The sequence below is a fragment of the Callithrix jacchus genome, chromosome 10 (assembly GCF_049354715.1).
Source record: "Callithrix jacchus isolate 240 chromosome 10, calJac240_pri, whole genome shotgun sequence".
Classification (NCBI taxonomy): Eukaryota; Metazoa; Chordata; class Mammalia; order Primates; family Cebidae; genus Callithrix; species Callithrix jacchus.
Window position 1 is genome coordinate 56,514,703 of NC_133511.1, and position 22,159 is coordinate 56,536,861.

Genomic DNA, 22,159 nt, shown 5'->3' on the forward strand with positions numbered 1-22,159 from the left:
CAAGCCATTTTCCCCATATCATACTAATTGTAGAGGGTTTGAACATTTATTAATTAATTGGAGTTTCATAATACCGTAACAGTCCAACTCAGAAGATATTTTTAAAAATCTTTCATAAAATATACTTTGTCTTTAGGAAGAATATGCAGTTTTTTGCCGAATCCTATTTTTAAATATTACTTTTGCTAATGCCCCAGCTTCATAATGGTTTCAGACACTATTTCACCAGTCATGAGAGCTTGAGAACAAATGATACAACTATGAAAAATACCTTTGTGCAGTAGAGTTTATTTTTTTACTTTTATTTAGTTTAATACTATTGCTAAAATTATTCCTGTTATAATTATTAAAAATATTCCTTTTATAATTAACTTCTCTTTAAAAATTCAAAATGCAACAGGGAGAAAAAGCAAATTCTTGCCATAATGGATAGTATACATAACTTAAAAAATAAATTGTCCACCAAAACATTATGAAATAAAAGAAAAAAAGGGATAATCCTATGTTTTTTGTTTGTTTTTGGTTTAGTTTTTTGCTTTGGAGATAAAATGATTAGAAGGTATTATGAACAGTGAGAATGTATATGAGAGCAACATAAAATTGCTTCTTTATTTTCTTGAGATATTTAGACAGAAACAAACTGAGGTGAAACATGGTTATTAGATTATCATGTTTGATATGTGAATAAGAAAGTACTCCAAATATTTTTAAATCAAACTAATTAGTCTATAGTTGATATGTTGTGGGAACAAAATTTTTTAATTTTTCTGTTTGATTTAATTTACCAAGGATGTTATATGTAATCTCAGACGTGTAACTAATTCTAAGATTTACTCCAGAGAAGATAAGGAAAAGAAAGTTTTACAAAGAACTCAGACAGATCTTAGCAGTTAAATCCTAGATTTTACATTACAGCCTCAATCAAAGCCCCTCTTTTTTTTTTTTTTTTGAGACGGAGTTTCGCTCTTTTCACCCAGGCTGGAGTGCAATGGCGCGATCTCGGCTCACCGCAACCTCCGCCTCCTGGGTTCAGGCAATTCTCCTGCCTCAGCCTCCTGAGTAGCTTGGATTACAGGCATGCACCACCGTGCCCAGCTAATTTTTTGTATTTTTTTAGTAGAGACGGGGTTTCACTATGTTGACCAGAATGGTCTCGATCTCCTGACCTCGTGATCCACCTGCCTCGGCCTCCCAAAGTGCTGGGATTACAGGCTTGAGCCACCGCACCCGGCCAAAGCCCCTCATTTTGCCACGGAAGTATCTTTAGAGACCTTTAGGAGTTTTAGTTAAACTCATTGCAGGCAGACTTGGGAGGTTGTAGAAACAGAACAGTGCAACATAAACACTTAAGACTTACAAATAGACGTTATTGCATTCACAAAGTCTCCCCTGGGTGCCCAAACATTCAGTGCCTTCACGTTATCCAAGTATAAAGTCTGAATTCTGTAGGTTGGCATCCATGTTTCTTCTCAGTCTACCTCAGTCTTCCAGTTTTCCTTGAGGCCAGTCCTGTACATTATTCAAACTGGGGTACTCCCCCTTCTCCAAATACATCTTGTATATCTCCCCTCAGGTCCTAGGCTTAAGCTGTGTACTAAAATATCCTCTACTTTCCTTTCCACTTTCCTAATTTCTACCCATCTGTCAAGGTCTAGTTCAGATTGTGTATTCTATATGACTTCATATTTTTTCTTTAACACAGATATCTTTCATCCACAATACTCATTTGGCATTTAACACCTGTGGGTTTATAATGTTGATTTATTACTTTATGTGTGACTATTTACCTTTCAAAGGTCGTAACTTTCTAGAGGGTAAGGAAATGAGTTAGCATTTACTGAGCACTTGCTGTGTGATTCTAGTATTTTTATGTTATTTCAGTCCATCTTTACAATGTCAGAAAATAGATATTATTGTTCACAATTTGCAGTAAGAAAAGCAAGACATCAATAAACTACACCAAGGTTACTCAAATATTTATTGATAGGATTATGATTCAAGCCTGGATCTATCTAGCGCCATTGCCCATAGTCTTTCCTAACATCACAGTACCCCATACCATCCTCATCTATTAGAGTTGTTTTATTCCACACAGTACCAACCATAGTATATTTAGCGTATACTCTGTATCAGTGTGGTTATTATTTTGCTTAACTCAGCCTGCTCTATATTGCATATTTAATGCATAGATCCTCCCTTAGGAAACCAGATTTCTTTGTATTATTTTAGTAACATGTCTTTAAATAACAGTTCAGCAAAACCCCTTATCTTTGTGTATCTAAATGATGCCCAATAATCTGTTTGACTGATTATTTGGCTAACTGACCAAATTTAACTATTTAAATATGAGGCACACACTGTACTGCACCCTTCTGAGGAGCTAGCTCATTTAGACGTAAGAAGGTTATAATCAACCAGCAGCTTTGAAGCCTTCTGTTGTTGTCCTCCACGTGACCACCTTTGCTATGCTCATCTCTTCACAGTTTTACTAATACATGTCTTCTCATTCTACCAAAAAAATCTTTTTCATCTCTTACAACTATCTCCTCTTTTTAATAACATTGTTCACATGAACACAGTTGCATTTACAGAGAAATGAAGAAAAAGGGATTCAGGAAGACTTGCTGTAGGCTTCCCATATGACTTCCAAGGGTAATACACCCTATTTGGGTTGTGGTACTAGATCTGGGCCTTCTATCGATAGTCTCTGAAACCCAATTTTTATTAGTGTATCCAGGAGTGATCAAACTTATGTTCTATAATACCGTGTTATTAATATACAATGCAAAATGTAGCTATTCAAGATACCAGAATGTGCTAACTAGCTCATTGCTCCCAATAGGAAAAACACTATGAGAAATTATATTTTAACGAGCAAGAAACTTGGTGAACCTGGACTCTGAGAGAGAAATTAGCCCCCCAGATGACCCTAATGATGACTATCATTGAGTTAGGATAGCCAGATGAGCCCATCACATATGTTACCCCTACCAACCAGGACAGCACATTTATGCTAGCCACTTGCAGCTGGAGCTGGAGAGCACCTCGACCTCACAGTGCTGGAGATCTAGCGCCAAGATCTTTCTTCTGTCACTCAGGTGAACTCTCCCTTCTTTATTTTCCCAATTTATTCAGTTTTATTAATTCTGTTTGCAAGTGTAACTTCTTTGACATTCAGATACACCCTTTTTTTTTTTTTTGTGACAGACTCTCACTCTGTTGCCATCCCAGGTTAAAGTGATTCTCGTGCCTCAGCCACCCAAGTAGTTGGGATTACTGGCATGCACAACCATGCCCAGCTTTTTTTTTTTTTTTTTTTTTAGTAGAGACAGGGTTTTGCCATGTTAGCCAGGCTGATCTTCAACTTCTGACCTCAAGTGATCCACCTGCCTCGGCCTTCCAAAGTTCTGGGATTATAGACGTGAGCCACTGCGCCCAGCCCCCAGGTTCTTTTGTTTTCCTTTGAGCCAAAGTCAGGGTAGATATGTATCCTGGTAATTGCTGAGGTGCTAATATTTTTATACTTTATCCTTTTGGTTAGGGTGTAGCCTCCCAGTGTCCTAATTTTGCTCAGGTGTCTCTGATCTAATCCCACTGCTGGGCTCACACAGTCGTATTCATGAAGCCATCAAATCTAGACACTAACATGCTAGCTCATCGCTCTTCAGTCTGCTACTGCTCTCAGTACTTGCTTTCTTCTGAGTTTGCATTTCTGCTTCGTTTTCAGCCTCTGAAGATTTCTCCTACTTGCAAGCTTAGCCAAGCATTTAAAAGTATTTTATAAGTATTTTATTCAGAATTTTTAGCTGCTTTGTAATGAAAGGGTTTTTCAGAATATCTAATCTGCAAATTACTGGAAAGCGTATCTCAATATATAATTTTCTTTAAAACTTCTCAGTTTTCTAGATGCCTTTAGTTCATTGTCTTATCCCAATTTCAACACTTCCCCCATGAGACAAACATTATTCCCTCCATTACCCAAGCAAGGAACCTGACCTGTAGAGGGCAATCCTGGCTTCCCACAGATCCCAAGAGAACTAGAACTAGAACTCAGTATTATTTTTTCCCAACCTCTCACTTTTTCTGTTGTTCATGAAACAATATTTTTGTGTTTATCTCTCATATACTCAGCCTGTACCAGTTCCCAAAATTATACAAAACAAGGACCTAAAAGTCCTTTATCTGTTAGGACCATACAGATTCACAGCATAGATGTGTGGGTGAATAAATTAATTTCAGAACAGTAAAGGCAGTGATAGTGGTATAATCACTGAAAGGACAATGTGGTTTCAAAGAAGTCAGTTCTTCTGAAGGTGAGGGTTGAGGGGACAACACAGAAGAGATGGTACCTGGCCTCAGTCTTGAAGGCCAAGTCAAACCTCATTAGGTAGATGAGAATAGCAGGAGGCAGGCATCCTTCTAGCCAAAGCAAACAGCCTGGGCAAAGACAAAGAGGAACAACCTGGGATGAGAAACTTTATAAGGCTGAAACGTGAAGTACCAGGGCACACAGTGAAGTTAGGTGATGCAGAGGTGGGTGAGGTCAAATAATAGGAAGCTTTGAATGCCTTGTGTAGAAGTTTAGACCTTGTCCTAAAAGGTATGCAGATCCTTGGGAGGCTTTTGTAAGAGAGGAACATGATAAGATATGTTCTTTAGAAAGATGAAGGAAAACATATTTATACCTTAATTCCCACTACTCAATACAGCTGCTCACTATGGAGGTTGTAGGAGTTGACTGGAGTGCCTTCGCAAGTCCCCAGATGCTCAAAGTTCAAGGAATAGCCTGTGAGTGGCCACGAGAAAGGCTTCAGTTTAGGTAGTAATTTTCCTTTTTCAATGCTGAACTCTCTTAAGCCATCTGGTGTAAAGAGAGATAGCCCACAGCACCTCCTGAAAACAGCCTGACTAGCTTAGAGCATCCTCTGAGGCTCCAGCTAAACAAGATTATGCCGCTGACTATCTGCCACAGCTTGGAGCAGGTCAGGCTGGCATATCTCCAGTTGTTCAGCATCCAAAGGTTTTATAATTATGAAGGCTTTTTACATCACATTAAGAGAAAAACAAAAACTTCATAAATGAATATAGCACATTTCATCTAAGTGATGATGATAAAAGAACAATATCTTTTAAGAAGGTTGGTCACTCCTTACTCTTGGCTACTTTAGCTTATTGCTCACGTTTCTGTCAGAGCACTTGTCCATTTCCTAGGTTTTTATATGCGTTTGTTTACGTGTGACTCCTCCTACCCTAGGCTCTTCAATCTTTGTATTCACAGTGCCTAATACAACATAGGTACTCCATACATGTTTGTCTAGTGCAAGTTTGGATGGATGGATAAGATACATATTTTTAAGTTGCTATCTAACTTTGTTTTTAAAACTGCTGATGTGAGTGAACAAATTCTGTCTTCGGTACATTCCATACTTGAAATATAATATGAAATTAGCTAACAGTGAGCACCTATTATGTACCAGGTATTGGAGACAAAAAGCAAATGGCATTACATGTCTGTTTTGTATGGTTCACTGCCCTGAAGTTGCTCACTCTAGCTGGAGAGGGAGTAAAATAAACCAGTGCAGTGGGATAAGCATTATGATAGCTACCTGAAAAGATTGCTAGGGGAGGCACCCAGCCTAGAGTAGAGAGACTAAGGAGAGTATCAGGGACAATTTCCAGATCACAATCCCTGAGCTAAATTCAGAATGAAAAATAAAAGATAGAATTTTGTTCCCCTGTCAGTGTTTAATGATGTATAATAATGATTAGTAACAGAGCCCTAGGCAATATGACTTCTAGATGATGAATAACATAGAAAATCAATCCAAAGCATTTCAGTATAAAAAGTATTTGAGCTCTTTATAAAGTGTGTTTATTTATTCAATCATCAGGTGTTGACTGAACACTCTTCTGCATGTGTTAGGGATCCCTGTAAATATAAACCTTGATACCTCACCTCCAGGATATTATGATCTGACTGGAGGCCACAGTGCCCTCACATGCAAAACAGTTCATAGAAATGTGGGGCATGATATTCATCAGACCCAGAGTCATTAACCTCAGCAGTATGCGTGCAGAAGCAGCTGTGGCTCAAACTGTTTGAGCATGGGTTATCATGAAGGTGATGAGTTTTGAGCAGGTGTAATATAAAAGGGGAAAAAAAGGGAAACAGTAAGATAAAAGGGTATTTCAGAATGGGAGAACTTGAAAAGTCGAGAACAGAGATGGGCTAAATGTGGAATATTAAATGACCATGCGTCAAATACCGTTCTGAACACCATGGAAGAGAAAAAACATGAAGCAGATGTCGGATGCACCATCAAACTTCTAAAAAGGCAGTCACACACTGGCAGTTCAGAGCTGGATCCATAACAAACATGTTTAGTTTGACCTGCAGCGTGCTTTTACCTTTTTTAACCCTGTTCTCTTTGAATTCTGGGAAATTTTTATAAATATCTAAATTTTTGACTTATCTTTAAAAATTAGAGAATCTTGCAAGATTGGTTGACATTGCTGCTTGGAGCAATTATTCAGAGTTGAACAGTAGCATCCCCCCTTTAGAGGAAATGTGTCTTCCAGTTTGCTGCAATTCCTTCTCATCCTGCTTTGCCCATTTGTTTTCTGATCTATATCTGTGGAATATACATTTCGCCATCCCTGGTAAAAATCTAGGAAGAAGGAAAGACATTCACTGAATTAATTGTAATATAAAATGGAGATCTAAATCACTGTGGGACTTTATTCATTCATTTAATACAAGTCCTGAGTTCCTGCTACATGGCAACCATATTACTATTACAGGGAATATGCTGGTGCCTGCATTCTAGGAGTTCACATTTTATTGAGAAGAATATATGAGCAATTATGACACACTGTAAAAAAAAAAAGCTGCAATAGAGGCATGTGTGGAAGACACAGTGTGAACCCAAGGAACAAGTGATCATATGTACCTGAGGATTCAGAGAAGTGACAATTGAACTGAGTTTTAAGGTGGTCTGAGCCAAATCATAGAGGTATGAAGCAATGTGTCAAACTCAGAGAAGCACAGGGAGTTTGATGTATTCATAGAAGGGTGTTCATAGGGCGGTTGGAGACATTTAAGCAGGGTGGTAAGATGTTCCAATTTGTATTTTAGTGAGGAGAGTGTATTTGGAAGATTGAAACTAGGATCAAAGAGACTTCAAGTTGGGAGGTTATCCTAAAAGTCAAAAACTGAATTATAGGGATGAAGGGGTTCAGAGAGAGAACAGTGCAAGGAAGCCTGCAATGAGGTATGGAAGCCTGCAGTGAGTTACTGAAGCCTGTGGTTCAAATGATAAGAGCTAAGGACAGTTAAAGTGAATCTTTGAGTGTCAATGGTTTTGGAAACTATATTTTGTAATATAATATATTGTAATCCCTTTTTAAAAGTCAGAATCCTCCTCTGGCTTATATATACTACTATGCTTTATATATACTTTAATTTTAGCTTAGTTTTTAAAGTTTTTTATTGTTTAAGTTTCCTCTCCATCGAATGGATGAAACACTTAACTTACAGTAAAGAAACCATCTCTGATGCTTCTAGCTGTGTAAATGTAGACAAGTTGATTTACCTAAGCATTGGTAAAGTAGGACCGTAATACTTTAAAGAGCTTTGATCCTCTAACAGTAAAAATATATGTGAAAGTGGTTTAAAATCTCCAGATTGCTGTCATAGATTATTAGCATAAGAAATTTAAATTAGGAAAAGTAAATCATTTGAAGTGTGCTTAGGACATTTTATTTGCATTCCGTTTTACAAATCTTTATTTTTTGTCATTTCATTATTAAAATAAGTATCATAATTCACTGTGATATAAAATTGTTTTTTAAAAAGGCATTTAAATCTTCTCAGTTGCAAAATTCCAAATAATTTGCTTTAAAAGATTTGTTGAGATAGTTTGAAATAAATGGGATCCAGGTAAAATAAATAAAATGTGTCACGCGAACATTATACGTTTTCTGTTTTTACAGACAGGAAGCAGTATGTCAAAGTGCAAGGGTGACTAACAAAATGCCCCCAGATGGGTAACACAGATGAGTAATGGGGAATGATGTTTCATAAAGACCTTTGAAAGCTGTATGCTCCCTGCATAAAGTTGCATTGCATCTAAAACATGTAAGGATGATCTTTACTTCCGCAGGAATCTTACTCTCTCTCATTTTTGTTAAAATATAATATTGCCTCCACAAAGCTTTCAGTTTCCCATTTTTGATAAGAGTACAAGAAATACTTTCCTCTTAATTTTTGAAGAAGTGCAAATGTGGTACAATGACAGCTTTTTTTTTTTTTGTCTGGGAAACATAAGAAAGAGGTTAGAACCGTGTCAAACTAGAGAAAGAATGACCCTTCTAAAGAAGGCCATACTCTCAACCAAGTGCTGCCTCACAACAAAACTGGGAGCTAGTGTTGGTGAAATGTCAGATTTTTTTCTTTTTCTTTTTCTTTTTTTTTTTTTTTTTTTGAGATGGAGTCTTGCTTTGTCACCAGGCTGGAATGTAGCGGTATGATCTTGGCTCACTATAACTTTTGTCTCCTGGGTTCAAGCAATTCTTGTGCCTCAGCTTCCTGAGTAGCTGGGATTACAGGCACATACCACCACACCCAACTAATTTTTGTATGTTTAGTAGAGATGGGGTTTCACCATGTTGGCCAGGATGGTCTTGATCTCCTGACTTCGTGATCCACCCAACTTAGCCTCCCAAAGTGCTAGAATACCAGGCATGAACCACTGCACCTGGCCGGATTTTTTTCATGTGAAGCCACAAATCCATATTTTATGCAAATTTTTCTAATTTTAAACTTGGGCAACTAATTCAAACATTTGTAAATATTGTGAGTCAGATTCGGCCTTTGACTTGCTGGTTTACAATCTCTGGCATATACCATATTCTAGACTTTGGGATTGTGAGACAGAAAAATCTGTGTTCTAATCCAGCCTTTGCGACTTACTAAACTCAGTTAAAAGCTTAGGCAAGTAGTCTCGCTTCACTAATCTAAAAAGTTCTAATGATTTCTTTATCAGGTTATTTATTTTACTCATAATTTAAATATAAAATTTTTCAAACAAGGAAAATTTTTTAAATTTTACAGTGAACATTCATGTACTTGCCACCTAGATTCCACTATTAACATTGTTCTGTACTTTCTCTATCATATATCGACCCATCTATCCAATCATCAATCTATTTTTGCTTTCTATATCTGTTTCAAAGTAGTTGCAAACATCAGTGTACACTTTTCTTTTTTTAGTAATAAATCAAATGATTTGGGTAAAGCATCAAGCCCAATATAGCACAAGGACAAATGTCAGAGCCCTCCTCATTCTCTTCCCTCCATCTATATATAGTATAGAAAGCGTCAATGTTGTTGGACCCACTAAGAATGTCTATACATGTGTTTATTCTGGGGGAAGAGGGAGATTTTGACAACAACCTTTTCATCAAAATTCTATTGGCTTCTACCTTTAAAATGTCATTTCTCTCTCACCCACCCTCTTATTTAAAAAGCAAAACAAAACCAAAAACGCTTGAGTTTTTAGAAAATATAGGAAGACTTTAGACTTGGAGAGGAGGCAACAGACTGGTAAGGAAAGGAAGGATACTGTAGTGAGTTCCAGGACTTACTTTGTTTTATTTTTGTTGTTGTTGTTGTTGTTTGCTTGTTATGTATTTGAATGGAACACTGGAAGAACTGCAGCCTGGAACTGCCAATAAGTATGAACAAAAAGAGCCCCGAGTAAAACCTGCTCCCTTGAGATAAATGACTGGAAAATACAGATAGCCAAAGAAAACAGGAAAACCTTTGATAATACTGACCTACACTAGCCAAACACCAAAGGAAAACCTGTCCCGTCAACCGTGCAGTGTCAGCGGTGCTGTGCAGAGAGCTAGATTTCTGGCTCCACCAGGGGCAGCCAGGAGAGGCAGCTCTAAGACGGCCTTCCACTTCCTCCGCTAAGCTGTTGTCAGTAGGCAGAACAAGACCTGAACTTCATCTCCATCTGGCAGCAAATAGGCAGAACAAGGGGGTATGAGGTGGTGCTCGTCAATACTCCACTTTCCAGTGGGGAGCTGAACTTGTACTCTTACCCAGCATCAACAAGTTGGATTGAGATGGCGTTAGTTGGCATTCCATTCCCCTACTCCTAATATTGATGGGGACCAGCAAGAAGCTTAATTTCCACCCCTGCTCAGTCGCAATGAAATAGAAGGAGAAAGAGGAAAACTACTAGTTGGCAAACCACTCTGCCTGTCAGGATAGTATCAGCAGGACCCTGTGGGAGCTGAACTGCTACCCCCATGCGGAGGTAAGGAGATAGAATAAGGTGATCTAGGCAGTACTAGTCAGCACCCCATCTTCTCTCCCCCATTGGTGTGCATGGATCTGAGGGAGGAGCTAAACTTCTACTCCCACCTAGTGGCAATGAGGTAGAATGAGTGGAATGCTCTGCCTCTCCCTCCCTGGTATTTCCGTGATCAAGGTGGGACTGAACTCCCATGCCCACCAGCTGCAAGAAGAGTCTATTTTACAGCAAAAGAATCATTTGCAAATGGAAGTCAGGTCAAGTTATTTTTCCAGCAGGTTCCCCATTTCTTTCAGAGTAAAATCAAAGCTATTAAAATGCTGTACAAGGCCCTACAGGATTAGTTAATACACTGTTGTCTCTCTGAGAGGATAGGCAAAGTTCTAAGAGGGACCCATGATAGTTACCTCCTGGTGTTATTCCCACAATTAAGTTCTTACAGAAGAAAAGGGATTTTTCAAGTGTAATTAAGGTTACTAATCGGTTAATCTTAAGACAGGAAAATTATCTGGGTAGGCCTGGCCTAATCACATAAACCCCTGAAAAGCAGAGAGTTATTCAGCTAGTTGAAGAAGAGGAAGTCAGAGTTTCCAAATGTGAAGAGGATTCATTGTGCTATTACTGGCTTGAAGATAGAGGGAGCCAAGGGGCGAGGAATGTGGATGGCCTCTAGCAGCTGAGACAGGCCCCAGTTGATGGCCAGCAAGGAAATGGGTTCCTTATTCCTTGTGATAGTTAATTTCATGTGTCACCTTGACTGAGTCATTGAGTGTCCAGCTATTTGGTTAAACATTGTCTTCAGTATGTCAGTATCCAGTGTTTCTGGATGATATAAACATGCAAATCAATAGACCGCATAAAGCAGATTGTTTATCACAAAATGTGTCATCCTCCTCCAGTCCGCTGAAGGCCTGAATAGAATAAAAAAGCAATGTGAGGGAGAATTTGCTGCTGCTTTCTGTCTTCAAGCTGGGACATCAGTCTTCTTCTGCCTTCAGACTTAGTCTCTGCCTGAGACTATTTAACATATATCACTGGCTCTCCTGGGTCTCTAATTTGTCAGCTTCAGATCCTGGGCCTTATCAGCCTCCACAACTACAAAAACCAATTTCTTATTGTGTATATGTATATAATATAGATGTGTGTAGGAGTGTGCGTGTGGGTGCGTATCGGTTTTATTTCTCTGAAGAACCCTGAATAATACAACCCTACAACCACAAGAAACTGAATTCTGCCAACAACCTAAATATATCTGGAAACAGATTTTTTCACAGAAACTTGCAATAAAGCTCAGCCTGGCTGGCACCTTGACTTCAGCATAGGCAGACAACACGGTCAAGTCCACCCAGACTTCTGTCCTACAGAACTGAAAGAGAGTAATGGGTGTGGTTTTAACCTGCTAGATTTGTGGCAACTTGTTACTCAGCAGAAGAAAACTAATACAGTGACTTCATCGTTTACCATTCTCCCTTCCTCATTCACTCAGTTCAGCCACATTGGCCTCCTAGTTCTTCTTTGGCAACACCAGGCACCCTTCCGTATTAGGATCTGCTTAGCTGTTCCTTTCCTCTGGCCAGAATATTCTTCCTTTTTATAGCAACATGATTAGTTTCGTCACCTCTTCAATCTTTTCTCAAATGTCACCTTCTCAATGCATCCTACCCAGGCCCTCTTCGCCACAAGCTATCCCTCCTACACTGTCCTGCAATTTATTTTCTATCCAGAATTCTTACTGCCTTCTAATATACTATATAATCAACTTATTTATTGCATCTATTGTTTATTCGTGCTCTACCTTCATTAGAATGTAAACCCACAAGGGCAGGGATATTTGTTTTGTTGCAAACATTCTGAGCACTTGAAACACTTTCCTGGCAGAGTAGGTGTTTACAAAGTATCTGCAGAATGAATTGAGTTAACTCTTTGACACTTTATCTCTGACATAATGCATTGTTATCTAATTTATTATTTACAGTTCAAATTGTGATGTACATTTTACACTCTTCCTCATAATAAGGCATGTATACATAATGCATCATTTGATGCATGGAAATGTGATCGCAAATAACAAATTCTTTTTGTAGTCATTAGTATAAAGTGTATTCGATGGCTCTTATTCTTTCATCATTAAGAGCTGGAAAATAGAATATGGACTGAGATGTTTGGGAGAGGAGGGTGCATGATACAAATAACAACTTGGTCAAGCCTAAGGCTTGCAGAACACTTTTTAAAACTACTGATACAGAATTTGAACTAAATGTCTTTTAAGACTTTTTACATTCTAAAATTCCATATTATTCTGACCTCTACACAAACTCAGTGAACTATTGGCTCAAAATTTGTTCTCTGACTTTTTTATTGATGGCCCTCAAATATGTATTTATAGTTCTCTCTGAAGACCCAAATTCGTGTCCTGTATCTCCAGCTGCTTCAGAATGTTGCCACCTGGATATCCCACTATTTTCTGTAACTGAGTATGTCAAAATCATACGCATCCCATGACCCTGGATTCCACTCATCTCTCTTTTGGCTAGTTACTCTCTCTCTTCTTTTTCCAATGTCTGAGTCATCTCTGGACCTACTGCTTCTCCCTTCAAATTTCCTTTCATGTTACCCTTTTTAAAATTCTCGCTGCTGTCACCCTTGTTCAGGCTGTGACTTCTTCACAGCTGGATTACTAGACAGCATCGCAAATGGTTTTCCTACCTCCCATCATATCTGTACTTCCCTTTCCATCAGCCCTCCATAGGACCATCTGTTAATTTTCTAAAATGAATTTAAATATTATTAATGTCTCAGAATCTTCCAATGAGTCCCCATGGCCTACACAGTAAATTTTAATTAACACTCAAACAAACAGCAAACCCACAACCTGGCTTATAAGGTCTTTCATGATCTGGGAATTCAACCTAGTTTCTTGTCCCCAAAAATCCCTCCATCCTTTTGTGTATGTCCGTCCTACTGAGTACTATGGTGGTGCTCAATACAAAAACAGATGTTTTAAACAAAAGTAGAAGTAAAGATTGTTTAAGAAACCTTTTTAGAATGAAGGAATGATTTTACATGGTATTTTGGCGGTTGTTACAGTGAGGAACTCAAACATCTATCCTGATGTTAGCCTCTTTCTTGATGTGTGAATGTTAACTCAGTTTGAGAAACAACTTTATAGGTAGGGAATTGCTGATATCATTTGTCCCAATGAAAGTAAAAGCAACCTTAATCTTAAATGAATCATCCTCTAAGCTCTGTTCTCTATTTCTTTCTGCAGAGAGCCCCGCAAGGTGGTCCTGCACAAAGGCTCCACTGGCCTGGGCTTCAACATTGTAGGTGGGGAAGATGGAGAAGGTATTTTTGTATCCTTCATTCTGGCTGGTGGACCAGCAGACCTAAGTGGGGAGCTCCAGAGAGGAGACCAGATCCTATCGGTGAGTATGTTTCTTTAATCTTTATTCCCTCTGTATCTGACACCATCAATGAAAAGTCATAATGTTTAATTATGACACCGGAAGAATCTTGATTACAAAGGAAAATGGATGAGAGCATCATTACTTCAGGTACATGTCACAGTTTTGTTTGTTTTTGTTTTTGTTTATTTTGGGACAGAGTCTTACTCTTTTTCTTGCCCAGGTTGGAGTGCAGTGGCAGGATCTCAGCTCACTGCAACCTCTGCCTCCTGGGTTGAGGCAGTTCTCCTGTCTCAGCCTTCCAAGTAGCTAAGATTACAGGTAGCCACCACCACACCCAACTCGTTTTTATATTTTAAGTAGAGATGGGGTTTTGCCATGTTGACTAGGCTGCTCTCAAACTCCTGACCTCAGGTGATCCTCCCACCTCAGCCTCTCAAAGTGCTGGGATTACAGGCATGAGCCACCGCGCCTGGTCTACATGTCACAGTTTAAATGGTGTTCAGGTGCTTGAGGCTTGTTGCACTTACTTCCGTCAAATAAAGGTGAAGTTGCTAATGTTTTCTTCTAAATGCTCTGAGACACATTTGCATCCAACAGACTGTTGATAAGCATGTCTTTTTAAAATGATATGTTGCTTATTTTATTTAAAAAACAGATTTCCCCCCCAAACTCATGACCATACTCTAAACACCTTTATAATGTGTATAGTTTGGTGCAGATTTAAAAAAAAAAAAAGCGTAAGATTTGCTGATGGTACCAAGTTGTAGCAGTGGCACCATTCAACTCGGTTCAAGAATTATCGGCAACAATGTATTTAAGCACCTTTTTTTCACTTTTCAAATAATTTTCACTTTTATTTTAGATTCAGAGGTACACGTGATGGTTCTTACATGGGTATATCATGTGATGCTGAGGTCAAGAGTACAGTTGATCCCATTACCCAGGTAGTAAGCCTAGTGCACCCAGTAATTAGTGTTTCAATCATTGCCCCTTTCCCTCTCTCCCAACTCTAGGAGTCCCCAGTTTCTATTGTTGGTATCTTTATGTCTATGAGTATCCAGTGTTTAACTCCCGCTTGTAAGTAAGAACATGTGGTATTTGGTTTTCTGTTCCTGTGTTAATTTGCTTAAGATAATAGCCTCCAGTGGTATCCGCGTTGGTGCAAAGGGCATTATTTCCTAAGTAGTTTTCAAGGCTACTTTACTGAGATCAGATTACTGACGGAAAAAGTTGTAGATACTTAATGTCTAATTTGGAGATATGAATGCAAACATGAAAGCATCGCCACAATCTATACCATAAACACATCCATCACTCCAAAAGTTTCCTCCTATTCTCTTCTTTATTATTTTTATTAATGTTTTCCTTTTGTGATAAGAACAATTAACATAAGATCTACTTTCTTAGCAACTGTTTAAGTAAGCAGTATTGGTGACTATAGGCACTACATTGTTCAATAGACCTCTGACTTTTCTTGCATAACTATCAGTTTATGCTTCTCACAGTCACTCTGAAAGATACTGCCCCATGTTCAGAGTAAGATAAACTTTGAACTTTAGTCAGGTCTCCAGAAGTAAGTTGGCTTTAGTAAGGTCTCCAGCAGTTTGCATGGATGGCCTTGCCATACGTGTCACTGTGGTCCTCTCACATTTGAAAGGCTCTGCCCACTCATCAGCTTGCAGCTCTCTGGAATGATGTTGAGTATGGGAGAGACAGTGTAAGGTCCCACATTAGGACCTTGTTCTGCCATCCAAGAGCTGAGCATCATCCCTTAAACTCCTTCCCTTACCTACTTCTTCAACACTTACATGATATATAAGATATGACTGGCAGCTATCAAACCATATTGCCCGTATATGTTTATATGTCTGTCTTCCTGTACTAGGTGGTAAGGTCTCTGAAAGCATATTCTGTATCTTACATGATTTTCTATCCTCATTATTTAGCACAATGCCTGGCACATAGCAGTCTCTTTAAAAAAAGTGTTTAGGAAATGAAAAAGTGTTGAATAAATATGGTGGCACATTAAGAAATCACTATAACCTGAGAGATTGACTCTGATTCTACCCAGAGCATGCTAATATCATCCTGGCTTAACATCTCTATTTTGGAGGACCACTTTGTCATTTCATTACAATCAGCAATCATATTGTCATTAAATGTTCCCAGACTCAAAGCACTGTCACATACATTAATTCTAGGGATCCTCTAAGGCATTCTAAGTGGCAGGATAGGTTATTCTTATTACTCTCATTTTGCAGATCAGGAGAAAAGGGATTCAGAGAGGCTAAATGATCTGTCTGCGTCTCCACAGCACTGACTGTCAAGCTGCACACAGAGTCAGTGTTCTTTCTCCTCACGGCACAGTCTCTTTCCAAAATCTTGTCAACAGTCTCTATGGCACATCTACGTGGTGCACACCACACTGTGTGTACATCACATTCGGGAATGCATCAAACAATAAAGACCTAATACTCAACCTAGTACTTTTGAGTCAGTCACTGTTGTAACTAATTCAGTCTTCTAAAAACGCTTTGCCTTATTATGCTCATTTTAAGCATAGAGAAATTGAGGCACAAAGATGACATTAGATTCTCTAATGCTGTTTAAATAAAAAATCCACCAAGCCATAGGCTTTATTTGTTTTAACCTCCATACATATGAGAGAAAAGGGATGAGCTGGTGTGGCTTGACAAAGAAAACTTTCAAGTATTTCTGCTTCAAAATTTGATTTATCCATTTAAATATTATTACCAGGGCCACATAGTAAATATGGCAACCAATCAGAGTTATAGTCTTCTTAGATATTATAATTCACAGGACATAACAACCTTTGAAGTTCACACAGCATATCCTTTTTATGTATAACATTTGCGAATACATTCAATGAGGAAAATATTATCTGCTTTTTTCAGTTGAGAGAGAAGAGGGAACATTTCTCCTTGGTATGTCAAAATGTATTTCACCTGTCGCTAGCTAGAAAGTTGCTAGTTTCAAGGTTCACTATTGGAATTTCATTGCTTAATATTGAGAAAAAAGAATAAACAGGCTTGAGAAGCTCAAACATTACAATGTGGAAAGCAAAAGAATGGCACAAAAGAATTACTAACAATGGAATATGGATGATAAAACATTTTCATCTATAACTTGCACTGGACATATAGGGGCAAGCTACCTTCCTGGAAAGTACAAAGCAAAAACTCTAAATAACAAGAGCTTCCTGGGCCTGGTGCCTCACACCTATAATCCCAGCACTTTGGGAGGCTGAGACAGGCAGATCACTTGAGGTCAGGAGTTTGAGACCAACCTGGCCAATGTGGTGAAACCCTGTCTTTACTAAAAATACAAAAATTAGCCAGGCATGGGGGTGCATACCTGTAATCCCAGCTACTTGGGAGGCTGAGGCAGGAGAATCGGTTGAACCCCTGGAGGCAGAGGCTGCAGTGAGACAAGATCGCACCAGTGCACTCTAGCCTGGGCAACAGAGCAAGACTCTGTCTCAAAAAAAAAAAAAAAAAAAAAAAAGAGCTAAATAAAACTCAATAGATATTACTAGGTCATGTAAGATTAATTTGCAAATAAGTCATGTTAATAATAATATGGTAATTTCAGAGAAAAGAAGTAGAATCCCCAGGGAAGAGATCTGGGTGATATGTCTTCGTTCTCAATTGTTCTTCATAGATAAGAGACTTGCATAATAGACAATTACCTCTCTAATCAGGGGCAGAATGTTCATTTCTATTCTCACACATGGACTATAGAATCTTCCTAGGTAATTTAGTTATTCATGACTTACTATGTACTGGGTATTGTATGTGTATGTATATGTATATTTATATAAACACACAGAAGAAAGAGAAGAGACAATAACACTTAAAATACAGTCTATCATGGTATAAATATTCAATAAACGCTGCTGTTCCTATTAACAACTTTGCTTTAAGAATGTATCTGACTTTTTTAAAAAGGTTCAGATACCCATGTACAAGGAAGGCCTCTGTTGGATAGTTTGAGCTGTTCCTTCTTTGGGACAGGGATTGGACTAGATCAGCATTTCCCAAAGTGTGTTTTACAGAACACTGAAACAGCAGGATTGTAATAGATTGCTACAATAACAGGTTCCTTTGTACTACTTCTTCACTGAAGAACTTCTAAAAAACATGTTTATGTGTGTGCATTGGAAATCTCCTAGGACAGATGAAGTCTATGGTTTTCACAAACATTTCGACCACCAAATCCTTACATAAGGAGTATCTTACAGGATATCAGAAGTAGAAAATGCTTGAGCAGATTTTTTATTATTATTATTTCAAAAACAGTCTAGCTCTGTTGTCCAGGCTGGAGTGCAGTGGCACAATCTTGGCTCACTGCAACCTCTGGGTTCAAGCAATTCTCCTGCCTCAGCCTTCTGAGTCGCTGGGACTACAGACGCCCACCACCATGCCTGGTTAATTTTTATAATTCCTGTAAATGACTATTTCCTACATTCTTTGCCTATACAGAAAGGGAAGTAGCCTTTTACTATGTTTTAAGGTTATGGGTGCCCTCTGGTGTTCATGCATTGTCAAAACATATTACTTAGCAACCTGAAGATGGAGGGTCCCGAAGCTCCATTGTAGGGATTTATACCAGGCCTAACCCTTGTGCCCACTGGAATTCCAAAATTAAAGTAGTTAAGATGCTCAAAGAGAAAGAAATCGTCACCTTGGGCTACATCCTATACACGTATTATGAGTAATCTTTTCTAATTTCTCTTTTATGTTTTCTATTTCTCAGGGATCTGTTGCAGAAAAGAATTCAATAACGGAATCTTATTCTTGAAGTATTCATGAAGGAGAATTTAGGGCATTCAGCATGCAGTCACATTAACTAGTGCAGTTACCTCCTCAGGCTGTCTTTCTGCAGAAGGAAAGATAGAAATACTTCTATCATTAATGCTTCTCTTATTATTTGTTTGAGTGCTTTGTTAGGAAAAAATGTGGAACAGAGCACAGAGAAGCAATACCCCTAGAAAGAGATTATTTCCTGTCTCTCCAAGCAATTTTAGTTTATTCATTCCTCAAGCATCTAAACATGATCACCCCAGCTGACTTGCTAACTCCAAAGCTCATTCTTGATGGCCTTTAGCATTTAACAAACTGTGTTCCAAGATACGGGATTGGGAATATGTGTTGCCAAAAGTGAAATGCTGCAGCTGTTGAACTGAAGGTACAATCGGTAACTGAATTTCCAAATTAGAATTTAAATTGCATTGTTGATTTAGAAAGAGTAAAAATGAGTCACAGCTCATGTGGGTATTTCAGAAATTTTCAGGTGATCATGTTTAAAACCGTGCAGAAGGGAAGGACTTGATTTGCCAGGTCTATTTTCAAGTTAATTAAATGGAATATGAGCACTATACACACTATTCACCATCTTGGGTACTGATAAGGTCACCCTATATTATTACCTCAAATAACATCTCTAAATCTCTTCTGGTGTTCTGGCTTCCTCCTCCCCACCACCATCCCCAGTAAAGATATCCCAGATTATTTCTTTGATTTCCTAAAGTGATCCTCATACGACCCTACAAACCTCATTCCTTCCAGTCACCAGGCCTTGTCTGCCATGCCCTTCCTCTCTGGCTCTGGCTCCCAGTCCCATGGAGGACTCTTGCTTTCCTAGTTTTCAGTATTGATGGAGAAACTCTCTCTCCCTCTCTGTGTTCCTGAAACAAGCACTCTCTAAAATACTAAAGAGGATCTGGGGTCTATGCAGTGTTAGCAACAAGTCTCAACTCCACAACTCAGTGCTCTTATTTCACCTTATCCCCAAAAGCCAACCAGCTTAAACCAGACATCTTATAAAACCTTTCACATAAGCAACACCTTCTGCTTCTTTTCTCTTGTCATCAAAACTTGGAGTCACCCAAACTCCAGCAAAACCACTCCGTCCCCTCAGGAACAAGTATCAGTAAGGTTTTAGAAATTTCAAGGTTCTGTGTCTGCCAGGACATACTGTTAAATTTTGAAGTGAAATTTAACTAAGTGGAATTGATGCTGTTTTTGAGGAGGTAAAAACTTGTTGCCCTAAATCCGATCAGTTAAATTTAGAGTTCACGTCCAGAAACCATGTGAAAGTTGCCTCTCCAAACCAACCTGCTTGTGGCAGGCATTTGCTCTCTCTCTCCTTAACCCACAACCTCTAGACCCATTGACTCTTCAGTTACTTCTGGCTTTTGCCTCTGTTAATTATGGAGCCCACTTAGACTTCTCCCCGCCTTACTGGATCTTTCTTCCTGCATAACTTAGAGCTCACAGCTCCCCTGATCGTGGGACCACTTCAAATGAAAGCAGATGTGGCCTGTGAAGGGCTACAGTGGATTTACTCTTGCTCAGCTTTGGCTTCAGAGCCCCACCGTCCAGGCTGACTCCTGGCCCAGCCACGCGAGGGTGGGGATTCAGTAGGGCCTGACTATGGGCAGAGTCCTTTATTCCTGATGATTGCCCAGTGCATGCAGACGTCACCCATCACATACAGACTTCCAGCTTTTGGAAAGAGCAAACTGGACAAAAAGCATATCTGATCATATCCTTTTCCTGCTCTCTTTAAAACCTTTCAATGGTATCCTGCTGTTCTTAAAGTCTCAAACTGTTAATATAGGCCACAAGGTTTGCAGAGTCTGGACCCTGCCTAGACTGCCGGCCCCATCCACAATACTTCACCTGCTCTCATTAATGCTTCAGCCACCCTGGATTTTTCTTTACCTATGGTCAGGGATGCTATTCAGAATTTTCACACCTTAGCACAACCCGGTGCCAGTCCACATAATGAATGGCTGTAGTGCCACAGATGTCGGACAGCAGGAAGGTGAGAACTTCCAGGCAGCCAGAGTTGTGGGTCACTCAGGAGGGCTCAGGACAGCAGGTATTTACTAACAAACCATATACAAGTGTGCTTCACTGTTGTACCAAAAGAAATAGCCACATCACTGAGTGGGGACAGAGCAGCAGCCCTGCCCACTCTTGCTGAATTCCTTCCTACCTCCAGCCTGTTCACTGAATTTCCTCTGAAAATGAACTTGGAGTAGACAAGGAAAACCCTCCATTATCTAAAAGGGACCAGAGAACTCATGAATTGCCCCAAGCTTCACTTAAAAAGCATCCGCATTGTCTCACATAGATTTCCTCTGTGTAATATATGTCAAAGAAAAACAGTAAATAAAATCTGTGGGCACTCAGTAAACCTCATAGGAAACAAAATTAACATTGCTTTCCAATTACACCCCTCAAGTCCTGCTTACTCAGTGTCTCATAAAGACACTGTATGTCACAACTTGCAGTGTAAATAATACATTGGGAACCATGTACTTAACATCAGACTTGTAACACCTAACTCACAAGATGACTACTCAAAAGATCGAACTAAGCAGCTTTCAAACATCTGAAGCTTAACTCAGTGACACCAGGGAAAACACCAGCCTTTCTCGCAGTGGTACTTCCAAAACTCTGTATAAAACTGGATGTGTGAAATGCTCCATAAAAAGGTTCATGATCCAATAAAGGACCTGAGAAGTCCTGCAGCAAATTTTCTAAATGCTCTTGCAGCATTTTTTAACTTTGTTTAACCTAATAACATTGTTAGTCTTTGAATATAAATTACTATCAAGTGAAACATTTTTTTTGAAAATTCTGTCATAATCTCCAGAAAACCTCTTGCAAGTATTTTATTTGACAGAAGTAATATCTTCACCTGAAAATCTTATCTGCAGAGCTCAGAGACATTCACTAAGTGCCAAAAGCTACTAGACACTGAGGATACAACATGAAAAAAACATCGCGGCCTCAGTGAACATGTAGCCGAAGGGAGACCGGTGAATCCAATGTAACATGGAAAGGCTAGTGCTAAGTTCCAGGGACCACATGGGTATAAAGGAGAGGCTAGCCTTAGCTCAGCCTGGGAAAGTAAGAAGGCTTCTGGAGGGGAAGTTTCCCAACAAAGAGGGCCCAAGAAAGCAAAAACAGTAGAGAATTAGAGATAAAATCCCTAACCTTTATTGAATATACACTCAGCACCAAGCATGTTGCTGGATACTGCATTATGATTTCCCTTAATTGTTCCAACAACCTTGTTGGGTTAAAGGCTCAGAGAAATTAAATAATTTGTCCAAGATCACACATATAATCAGTAATGATGGTGGTATTTGGAACACTGGTGCTTCTGATTACAAAGCTATGCTCTTTCTGTGATGCAGGCCTTCACAAGAGAATTGAATTTGCAGTTTGCTTATGTCTGAGGCAGTCCATTCAAAGTCCATACTCTGTCACCTAGGCTGGAGGGCAGTTCTCCGCCTCAGCCTTCCGAGTAGCTGGGTTTACAGGCACCCGCCACCACACCCAACTAATTTTTGTATTTTTTGTAGAGATGGGGTATTACCATCTTGGCCAG

The 22,159-nt window shown here is 39.1% G+C and overlaps 1 protein-coding gene across 47 annotated transcripts in view; it reads left to right on the top strand.

Moving 5' to 3' along the window:
- Positions 1–22,159, top strand: part of DLG2 (discs large MAGUK scaffold protein 2) — a 2,299,762-nt gene that overhangs the window by 1,908,836 nt on the left and 368,767 nt on the right. For all 47 annotated transcript variants that reach the window (XM_078340083.1, XM_078340084.1, XM_054241373.2 and 44 more), the window contains one exon: positions 13,594–13,750. In XM_078340083.1, the coding sequence (XP_078196209.1) occupies positions 13,594–13,750 (157 nt within the window). The remainder of the gene's footprint in view (positions 1–13,593; positions 13,751–22,159) is intronic.